This window comes from Galleria mellonella, unplaced genomic scaffold (genome assembly GCF_026898425.1).
Source record: "Galleria mellonella isolate WM207_F2 unplaced genomic scaffold, CSIRO_AGI_GalMel_v1 utg1073, whole genome shotgun sequence".
Classification (NCBI taxonomy): Eukaryota; Metazoa; Arthropoda; class Insecta; order Lepidoptera; family Pyralidae; genus Galleria; species Galleria mellonella.
Window position 1 is genome coordinate 660,001 of NW_026441969.1, and position 11,709 is coordinate 671,709.

Consider the following 11,709-nt stretch of genomic DNA (forward strand, 5'->3'; position numbering starts at 1 on the left):
CAAAATACTTGATAGGAAGTAATGATAATCGCTTGGACTTTTGCAGTAGCTTGGACGTTAGGAAATAATTTGAAATACGCATGGCATCCTCCTGATTTGTAACTCTTTATTTTATTTTAATAATACATCTAGAATCAACAGTTTATATCTAGAATAATTACAAAATATTATGTTTACACCGATACATTAGCCAATTACAAATTCCCAATTAGAATACCAAACAATATTATGATTATTCCTGAAAGGTTTCTATTCTCTCTCAAAAAAAAAAAAATCTATGGAGATATTTATTTAAAACGTCACATCATTGGAAGTTCTCGCAATAATTAGTGTAAAAGTGTGTGTTATTTGTATGTATAGTGTTCTGTTAATGTGGTGTACAAAGAGACAGTGTGTTGAGCGCGTATTGTTTTGTATAAAAGTAGGGTTACATGCAACTAATTTCAAAACTTTAACAAATCAACATAATTAATAATATAGCTAACCCTTCAAATCGAAATAGCAACAGTGTATATACAGCTGTATCTGGTTCACTACAGAAACACGAGGCTGAAGTACTCGAGCAGATAAAATATAATAATACAAAAAGTTCCCGTAGTATTTATTTATGTAACTTGTAAATTCCCTACTCTTTTTAATGCTATATCTGGAACGCTCTTCATCAATTTTACAACAATTGTAAATATTTAAATAATTTTACAAGAAACATCATTATTATCATTTCAGCCATTATTCGTCCACTGCTTAAGCCTTCTCCATAGACAACCATAGAGAACGGTTCTAAGCCACCTGCATCCACTGACTCCCTGCAGTACATTTCAAGTTGTCACTCCCTCTAGTGTTGGACTGTCCTACACTGCGTTTGCCCGTACAGGGTCGTTACTAAAGAACTTTTCTTCTCCATCGTTTTTTACAATTTTACAATACAATAATACTATTACAAATTCAATGTCATGATTACTATAATATGGGCATTAAACAATCAGTCTATTATATCCCTTCAATAAATGAAACCTACATCATCCTCTTGTCCTATATCTATTTAAAGTCGACATAATATTTTTCTCTTCCATTTATCTTTATTTTATTTTATACAACTTAGAATGGCAAACAAGCTAACGGCCCACCTGATGGAAAGTGGTAACCGTCGCCTATAGACATGAGCTGTACCATGGTCATAACAGAGTATACTGTTTCGCCCATGATACCCCCATGCGTTGCCATTCCTGAGGACTCAAGTGTTATTCCTCTGTACCCTGTAAATTCACGCCATATCCCACCCTTCAAATCGAAACACAGCCATGCAAACACAACTGCTTCACGGTTGAAACACGAATTTACATTCATCTCAGTATTCACTCCCTTTCTAGTTATATCTTTCACAGTCCATTCATCTTTCTTAGATCTCCCATTATACTTTTGACCATAAATAATTCAAACTTATCTTCAGTTAGTAAAATATGTCCCAACATATGGTCCATAGTAGAAGGAAAAATAGAGGGCAAAAGAGAAAGAGGAAGACCTAGGAATAACTACATGGGACAGATAAAAGAAACACTAGGTGTCATGTCATATAGGGAGGTCAAGGATATGGCCTGGCATAGAACTGGCTGGAAGAAGATGCATGAATTAGTTTCACCGACAAGAGGAAACTCTTAAATGAAAAGAGATATAGTCCATACATTTTTTTGTCTAAAAATGATTTACTTTTCGTAATCTTACTTCGCGAGATAGTCCTATCTTATCTAATGTGCTTGTTATTTAATTTATATTGTCTCTCGAAATTTGGAATGCCGAATAAGTAAACAATTCACTTGATGTAAAGTAGAAACCGTTGTCTCTAGTCATGAACTACGGACATCAAAGAATACATTGTAAAGCCCACAGTATCCCTCATGCGTGCCATTCTTGAGGACTATGGTGTTACGTCTCTGTACCCGAAAATATTACTGCCGTAACCCTTCCTTTAAATTGAAACACAAGTATGCATAATTTAGGAGCAACACTTTTCTTTTCAGAAAATAAGTGACTATAACATTTTTAAATAAAATATAAATATATTTTGCCATCCATATATATATATATATATATATATATATATATATATATATATATATATATATATATATATACAGCAGTGTGGTCCCGGCGTAGAATAAGCCACCCCTTTCTTTCCCATTAATTTAATAGGCGACTAAGAGAGGGCGAGGGATGGGCAGCAGCTTCCTTATTAGAAAAATCTACAACCTAATTGCAGTTGCCAATCTGCCTGCCAAGCTTGGCAACTACTGGAAAAATCCTGTAGTTGCCAAGTTATCTCCTGAGGGAAGGCTTATGTTCAGCAGTGTACAGTTAAAAGCTATTATGATGATGATGATGATGATTATATTAACTGACTTGGCAAACGTTATTTTGCTTCTTGTCACCATCAGGATGACAACGATCCTACTACTCAAATTAGAGTTAATAAAGAGTACAGATTTATAAAATATCATTAAAACCATTTACATACATACAGTTACAGGAGGTTGGCGTGAACAAACAAACACACAGATTTTTATATTTTTCATTCATTCATATCACCTTTTAACTATTCACTGCTGCCTTCCCTTTAGAGGATTTTGCCATTTCTAGTTGCCACGCTTGGCAGGCTAATTGGCAATCGTAGTTAGGCTTTGGAGATGTTTTAAGAAGGACACTGTTGCCTATCCCTCGCCGTTCCTTAGTCGCCTTTTTTAGGCTACACCAACGAGAAAGAAAGGGGTGGCCTATTTTTAGTTTTTTTTTATATATATTAAAACATAATTAAAAGGGTCCTTTTAATGGTTGATAAATGGAATGATAATTCTAAGTGTGCTATCAGTATACGCTGGCGGAGCACCAGTGAGAGATGATAGATTAAAATAAATAATTAAAAAGTTAAGTACTTTATAGAAGTTTATTAATAATAATATCTAAATAATAAATAAATAAATAATAATAAAAAATAAATAATCTAACGCATGGCTTACTAAGGGTGATAGAACAATAACCTGTAATAGACCTGATATAACACTTACATTTAAGCAAGAAAAGACAACTTACCTTTTAGACATCTCCATACCAAATACCGAAAACCTAAAACCGAAACGTAACGAGAATATACAAAAATACTTACCTCTTTCCGAAGAAATAAAAGATATGTGGCACCAAGAGAATGTTGATATAATCCCGATTATCTTATCTTCTACTGGTATTATCCCAAAATCTCTACACAACTCATTAAATAAACTGCACTTTAATAAAACATTCTTCATTGAACTCCAGAAATCTACAGTATTAGATACATGTTCCATAGTTAGAAAATTTTTAAATAGTTCAATTCCTAACATTCGTACTGAATAAATTAAAATATGAGAACAAGTGACTTGGTAACAATCCCGTCCTTGTCTCTACAAAACCAGCTATAAGCTGAGAAATAATACATATACATATAATAATTATAATAAATAAAATTAACAATTCATTTACAGGGAGACTGGCAAATGGTATGCGCGTGCCGCGTGCTACAGGGTCTGTCCCAAGGTTTCATATATCCATCGCTACACACCCTCGTCGCCAAGTGGGTGCCTCTTGAAGAAAAAGGCCGTTTGGGCACCGTTGTTTACGTAGGTTGGTAATTAATGGTAATTATTAAACCGCTGTGTTTTAATTGAGACGTCGTCCTTTTCAAGTATCGCCAACGTCGTTGATATCACTTATAAAATATGTACTCGTATTTTTTATTTTCAATCGACTTCAAAAAGAAGAAGGAGGGAGACTTTGTACAAAAGTCGTTCCCTTGGGTACCTCTGTCCTATTCGTGTTTCTACCGTGAAGCAGTTGTGTTTGCATGGATGAGTTTCGGTTTGAAGGGCGGGATATGGCGTGAATTTACAGGGTACAGAGGAATAACACCTGAGTCCTCAGGAATGGCAACGCATGGAGGATATCATGGGCGAAACAGTATACTCTGATATGTCCATGGTACTGCTCATGTTTATAGGCGACGGCTACCACTTTCCATCAGGTGGGCTGTCAGCCTGTTTGCCATTCAAAGTCGTATAAAAAAAAGGAAGGAGAAGAAAAGTGTCCCAAATTCGGCAGTATTTACTAACGAATTTAGAACATTTTTATGTTTGTTATCTAATAACTCTGTCTGTTGTAAACCGAATTCGAAAATTCTTTTTTTATCTGAAAGGATCTGGTTACAAAATGGTATCTACTATGGCTATTATATCGTATCGGTTCGTAAATAATGCTAGAATTCACATACACACGCACGCACGCACGAACGCACGCACGCACACGCACACGCACGCACGCACACGCACACGCACACGCACACGCACACGCACACGCACACGCACACGCACACGCACACGCACACACATTATATATATGTTATATCAAGTATACATAGTAATATAAAAATAATTAAATAAGTACTAAAACATTCCTATTTCATAACAAGTATCGGATAATTGTAATTCTCAAAAATATATAAGTATGAGAAACCACAGGGCAAAGCATCTTAAGGTGCGGCTTAAACAATTAAAATGCGAGCCGTTATAATGAAGCCCCTTCCTAAACCCTGACCGCTGGCGGGAGCTATGGCACATTATTTATGCAAAGTGGCTTAATTATTCAATTTCATTCTTAAACAGGAGGACAATTAGGGACGGCGTTCCAACATATTGCTGCCGGTTTCATAGCCGATTTGTGGGGTTGGCCGGCGATATTTTATGTCACTGGAACCATTGGGGCTATTTGGACGATCGTTTACATAATCATTGGTAGTTCCAGTCCACAGGAGTCGAGGTTTATCACTTCTGAAGAAAGACTGTACATACAGACTTCGCTGGGACAAATTGGAGGGCATAAGGTCGGTGTGTTTAAAATAAGTACAAAAAAAAAATGTTTTATTTATGTTAACTTAATTACAAATATATTATTTTTTTATGATTCTACCGCCTATTTGGAATGCAACTTGAGCTGTAAACGGGCAAGAAATTGGACTGTTGCTTTTTTCAACAAAACATTTTTTTTATACAAATTAAAATGGCAATCAAGCTGACAGCCCACCTAATGGAAAGTGGTAACCGTTGCCTATAGACATGAGCATTACAATAGACATAACAGAGTATACTTTTTCACCCATGATACTCCCCATGCGTTACCATTCCTGAGGACTCAGGTGTTATTCCTCTGTAACCTGTAAATTCACTACTATATCCCACCCTTCACACCGAAACACAGCCATGCAAACACAACTGCTTCACGGTAGAAACACGAATGGGACAGAGGTAAAGCAAACGACTTTTGTACAAAGTCTCCCTCCGGTAGATCTGTTATAATAATGAATATACTTTTGCAGCGATACAAGACACCATGGAAGGCTATATTCACATCAATGCCGTTCATATCCTTGATAATAGCGCACTGTGGACAGAATTGGGGCCACTGGACGCTGATCACCGAGATACCATCGTATATGAGCAAAGTTTTAGGCGTCGACATCAAACACGTAAGTACCTTTCATTTTATGATACGCTAGCTTTTATTCGCAATTTCGCGCGCGTGGATTTCAGAAGAAGTAAAAATAATGTCATAGACCAATTTTAGATGGAGTATCGAGATAAAATATTGTAGTTGATGTCAAAAAGTCCTTAACCAAATTTCCCTTCAAAAAAAACCCTTCGTGAGCATTACTTCAATTTACCACAACAATGAAAAGCCTTAATCTGTTATATAATTAGTCATGATTCATATATTTATTAATTTAATATATACTATGTGTAGTTGTTTATATATGTATTGCGTGTTTCAACCGTGAAGCAGTTGTGTTTGCATGGCTGTTTCGGTGTGAAGGGTGGGATATGGCAGTGAATTTACAGGGTACAGAGGAATAACACCTGAGTACTCAGGAATGGTAACGCATGGGGGGTATCATCATGTCAGCTTGTTTGCCATTCTAAGTTGTATAAAAAAAAGTTTATTTCATCATCATCATCATCATATTAGCTGTTAACTGATGACTGCTGATTTTGCCAGTAGTTTTTACGCTTGGCATACAAGTTGACAATCGCAGTTAGACTTTTATAGCACTTTGTATGTGATTCTTTAGATTAATATAACTTTTTATTTATGAACCAATTAAAATAAAACAAACACAAAATGTTAAGTGGAGTAAACTGCAACGCATTAGTGAAAACCGCATTTAAATTAGTTAAGCCATTTCTCTGATTAGCGTGCACAAACGTACAGACAAACAGCCAAATAGACAAAAATTCTAAAAATCATTGTTTCGGGGTCTTTTGTGTTCATAAAGCAACCCTATGATAGTTTTTCTTATATATCTTGTCCTTCTTGTATTATCATGTACAGACAGCGATCAGTTATAAATTTATTATACGTATTGGGCATTGATTGATTACATATGTATTATACGTACATTTATAAATATTTTTCAACAGAATGGGATAATATCGGCATTGCCTTACTTGGCCCTTTTCGTTCTGAGCATACCCAACGGTTTCGTTGCCGATTACATTTTGAAGAAGAAATGGCTCAGTATCACCGCCAGCAGGAAGCTCTTCAACAGCATTGGCAAGTATTGCTTTTATTATTTGCTTAAATTATATACGTATATATCGAGAAAAAAAAGCATGTTAATATTTAGTCAATTAATTTGACGTTTAACTAACAAAATTTTCATCTCTTATCAAAATAATTTTTGGAAACTTTTTCACATTTCGTGCTGCACAACTGTGGGACAGGCTACCTTCTGACATACGGGATAGTCCTTCCATTACTTCCTTCAAGAGAAGACTGAAATCACATCTTTTAATCAATTGTACATGATAATTCTATGCACTTATACATATGTATATATATTTATCTATTTACTTATTTACGTATTTATTTATTTATTCATTTATTTATTTATTTACATATTTATTCACAATAGTGTTTGATGTATTTACATTATTTTCACTGGTACCTTTTCTGCTCCGGATTACCCAAATTAAATTATTTTCTCTCTAACTACACTGGATTGGCTAGAAGAGATCCTTTTCAGAGATAAGTCCTCCCTTGCTAACAAGTTGTTAAATTAATTGTCGAATATATTGTTTAAGTGCAATAAAGAATATATAAATAAAACGCTATTTCTTCTATGTTCAATCAATCAAAATTTAATTCGACTTTTTAAATTGGCAACCGCAGTTAGGCTTTGGTAATGTTTTAAGAGGTTTAAGAGACGTTGCTGCTCGTCCCTCAACCATTAAGTTCTCTTAGTCGCTTCTTATGACATCTATGAGGAAGTGTTTTTTATTTTTTGATTGGTGAAAATGGTATGGTAACCCCGCCTGCGCTAACGGGATACGCTGGCGGAGCACCAGTGAAGGGTGATAGATGAGAATGAAAACAGGCCAGTTAGCCCATCATGATGAATTCATCAGGAATTAACCATGATATTTTCCAGGGAGAACCGCGAGGAGGTCGACCTGGTTGGGTATATTGCTAGCAATGGGATTCTCAGTCTTCATTAATAACAATCCCTTTCCCCCCTGGGGAAGTGATTTTGTGCAGGTACCATGGTGTTTCTAATAAAACTTTCTTTACAGGAGCATACGGCCCAGCCATAGCCCTCATTTGCCTGTCGTATACACCAGCTGATGTCGTGATCGCCACTTCACTCCTGGTTGTTGTGGTTGGGATCAATGCTGGCCATTTCGCTGGGTACATAGTAAGTTAATGTTATTTTTAAAACCGATGTTCATTTAAGTAAAATGAACATATATCTATATATACTAAATATTTATTTATTTATTATTTAATTTTATTTATTCATAAAAAATAATGATAACATTTAATTATTATAAGATAATTTTTTGCAACACTTGAATAATATAATATAAATATAATACCTAATAATAAAATAAAAACGTGGCTGCTGAAGTATGTTTGTAACTTCCTGCGCCCAACAGATCCGATGGGAATGGATTTCAAGTATTTTATATAATTAATTTATATTTTAACTTACAGTTCATAGTAATAAGTAAAGTGAAATAATCAACAATGAAATGTTGTTATATTTTTTTTTTTTATTGGTGAAAATGGAATGGTAACCCCGCCTGCGCTAACGGGATACGCTGGCGGAGCACCAGTGAAGGGTGATCGATGAGAATGAAAACAGGCCAGTTAGCCCATCATGATGAATTCATCAGGAATCAACCATGATAGTTTCCAGGGGGAACCGCGAGGAGGTCGACCTGGTTGGGTATATTGCTTACCCCCCCAATGTTGTTATATTAAAATATTTTTTTTTATTTATTTACACTTTATTGCACCAAGTAAAAAGAGAAATAACAAATACAGTAAATATTAATGAGAAGTGATACAAAAGGCGGCCTTATCGCTGAGCAATCTCTTCCAGACAACCTTTGGGTAGAGGACATTGAGAAAAAGACAGAGAGTAGGTGGCGCACTATTATATAAATATTATCATATACAAACATATATAGATACATACATACATATATACACATACATATATAATATATACACAATTAAATATATACATAACATACATACACATACATATATAATATATACACAATTAAATATATACATAACATACACATACTTAACAGCACACATACAACAGAAAAAAATGACGAAGGAAAACGAAGAGAGAACGCAGGAGAATAGTACTAAAGTGAGAGGTAGTAAGATTTAACAGAGATTTTGAAGCTAGTAAGAGTTTGAGCGCACCGAATAGAGGTAGGTAGTGAGTTATAAAATACTATTTTCAACCGACTTCAAAAAAGGAGGTTTTCAGTTTAGTTGTATATTTTTATTTTAATGCCAAAGATTTTATTTTCAAAATGGATTCAATAGTTTAGCTTTTAGATCAAAATAACTGGTCTAGTCACATTTAAAGTCAGTTTATTGCGAGATGTAATTTTTAATTATTTTTATATATCTTACTTTAGAACTCTGTCATTTACGAGTATGAACCGATATGGATTTTTTTTTTTATCTGAAAGGATGTACTTTCGAACTGGTCGTATAGAAATTTCATCAGAATCGGTTTTTGATTTTTGAAATTTGATTTTTTATTCAAATTAACTATTTCCACCACATTCGAAGTCGGTTTTCTTTTGTGAAATATAACATTCCGTTGAACCTTTGTTTCGCAGCTGGTGCACATCGACATGGCACCAAATTTCGCGGGTCAAATGATGGGCATCACGAATTTCTTTGCCAATATCATATCTCTGATCACACCACTCGCCGCCGGCGCCATACTGCAGGACGAGGTAATTTTATAAATGATTAAACAGACTTTGATGTTCGATTATTATATATATATATATATATATATATATATATATATATATATATATATATATATATATATATATATATATATATATATATATATATATATATATATATGTTCTTTTTATATATATACTCCGTTGGTTTGATATGTATATTTTTTATATAATTATATTATATATATATCGCCCACAATATATATATTAAGTGTTTTGTATATCATCCATTAACTGTCCACTGCTGAACACGTTTTTTTTTATACAACTTAGAATGGCAAACAAGCTGACGGTCCACCTGATGGAAAGTGGTAACCGTCACCTATAGACATGAGCAGTACCATGGACATAACAGAGTATACTGTTTCGTCCGTGATACCCCCATGCGTTGCCATTCCTGAGGACTCAGGTGTTATTCCTTTGTACCCTGTAAATTCACGCCATATCCCACCCTTCAAACCGTAACACAGCCATGCAAACACAACTGCTTCACGGTTGAAACACGAATTGGACAGAGGTACCCAAGCAATCGACTTTTGTACAAAGTCTCCCACTGGTAAAATTATGCACTTGTATTTGTAATAATTGTGTATTAAGTAGCTAATTGTCAAATCAGCTGACTCGTTTTTTTTATCATTGTTCTATATACTTACGAATGAAATGTATCTTGACGTATTATTTAATAAATAAAATGAGTTGTTTACGCATTAAAAAGATGTAAAAATTATAAGACGAAATAAATCTTAAAAAGCCCTTTATTTCCTTATCATTAACATTACTGTATCAAAATATAAATAATTGTTTGTTAGTGTTTAACCAGTTATTAATTAATGGTTTGCTTATTATATATGCAGAAATTATAAGACAAAATAAATATAGAAGTTATAAAGGAATCACTCATAACTATCACTTAGAATTGTATGAAAAAGTTGAGCCGTTTTTCCCGAAGCATTTGTATGGAGACACTCTATCTGTATACCATAATCTAAGTAGACATCATACATTCTGTTCACAGTCCGATCCCAGTGAATGGCGCAAGGTATTCTACGTGTCGGCCGGCGTCTACATTTTGTGCAACACTATTTTTGTTATTTTCGCAACGAGCGAAAAGCAACCGTGGAATGAAGTTGAAGAAAATGGAAATGGTTAAATGATTTTTTTTTTTTATTTGTAAAATAATAATAATAATAATAATCTTTATTTGCTTAAACACAATAAAGTCAAAGATGTTACATTAGTCGAAAGAACATTCGTGCTTAGCTGAACAGAACAAGGTGATAGCATGCAAAATTCATTTAACATTTTGTTTTTTGTTTAATGTAATATGCTAGTCTAAGGGAAAGGGATTGTTAGTAATGATATTTAACAACCTCATTGCTAGCAATATACCCTATCAGATCGACCTCCACGCGGTTACCCCTGGAAATTATCGTTGTTAATGTTGAATTCGTCACGATGGGTTAACTGATCTGCTTCATGCTTCATCCTCACCTGTCATCCCTCATTGGTGCTTCTGCTCGGTGTATACCGATAGCGCGGGTGGGGTTATATATATATATATATATATATATATATATATATATATATATATATATATATATATATATATTTCGAGTTATATCATGATTTTACTGATGTCATAACATAAAAAAACCTTGTTTCAGATCCGGAGTCAAAAATAAAACCAGAGAAGGCAGTATCGTCAGAATAAAATATATATTTATATGCCTATATTTTTCATTTATATCAGCCTTTAACCATCGTTTTCAGTAGTTGCCATACTTAGCAGGTGGTTTAGCAACCACAGTTAAGCTTTAGAGATGTTTTAAGAAGGACATTGCTGCCCATCTCTAGCCCTCCTTAGTCGCCTCTTACGACACTCACTGGAAAGGGAGGGGTGGCCTATTATATGCATGGACCATACGGAAAATTTAAATTGTTTTGTTTTAATATAATTGCAAGTGAAAATAAACCTCTCCTATATATAATAAAATTCCATGACAATATTTGCTTGGGTACCTCTGTCCATTCGTGTTTCAACCGTGAAGCAGTTGTGTTTGCATGGCTGTGTTTCGGTTTGAAGGGTGGGATATGGCGTGTATTTACTGGGTACAGAGTATTCTCTGTACCCAGTAAATACACGCCATATCCACACCTGAATCCTCAGGAATGGCAACGCATGGGCGAAACAGTATACTCTGTTATGTCCATAGTATTGTTTATGTCTATAGGCGACGGTTACCACTTTACATCAGGTGGGCCGTCAGCTTGTTTGCCATTCTAAGTTGTATAAAAAAATGTATGAGGCAGACCAAAATGAATTTTGTTTAGAATGATAAGAGAGACA

General features: G+C 34.5%; 1 protein-coding gene across 3 annotated transcripts in view; it reads left to right on the forward strand.

The window, feature by feature from the left end:
* Positions 1-11,087, forward strand: part of LOC113514060 (putative inorganic phosphate cotransporter) — a 14,888-nt gene extending 3,801 nt beyond the window's left edge. For 2 of the 3 annotated variants that reach the window (XM_052891762.1, XM_052891775.1), the window contains 8 exons: positions 3,513-3,651; positions 4,686-4,903; positions 5,396-5,545; positions 6,495-6,627; positions 7,647-7,768; positions 9,225-9,344; positions 10,378-10,507; positions 11,027-11,087. In XM_052891762.1, the coding sequence (XP_052747722.1) occupies positions 3,513-3,651; positions 4,686-4,903; positions 5,396-5,545; positions 6,495-6,627; positions 7,647-7,768; positions 9,225-9,344; positions 10,378-10,507; positions 11,027-11,073 (1,059 nt within the window). In that variant the 3' untranslated portion in view covers positions 11,074-11,087. The remainder of the gene's footprint in view (positions 1-3,512; positions 3,652-4,685; positions 4,904-5,395; positions 5,546-6,494; positions 6,628-7,646; positions 7,769-9,224; positions 9,345-10,377; positions 10,508-11,026) is intronic. The other variant, XM_052891766.1, reaches the window with a different exon arrangement.
* The last annotated feature ends 622 nt before the right edge of the window (positions 11,088-11,709 follow it).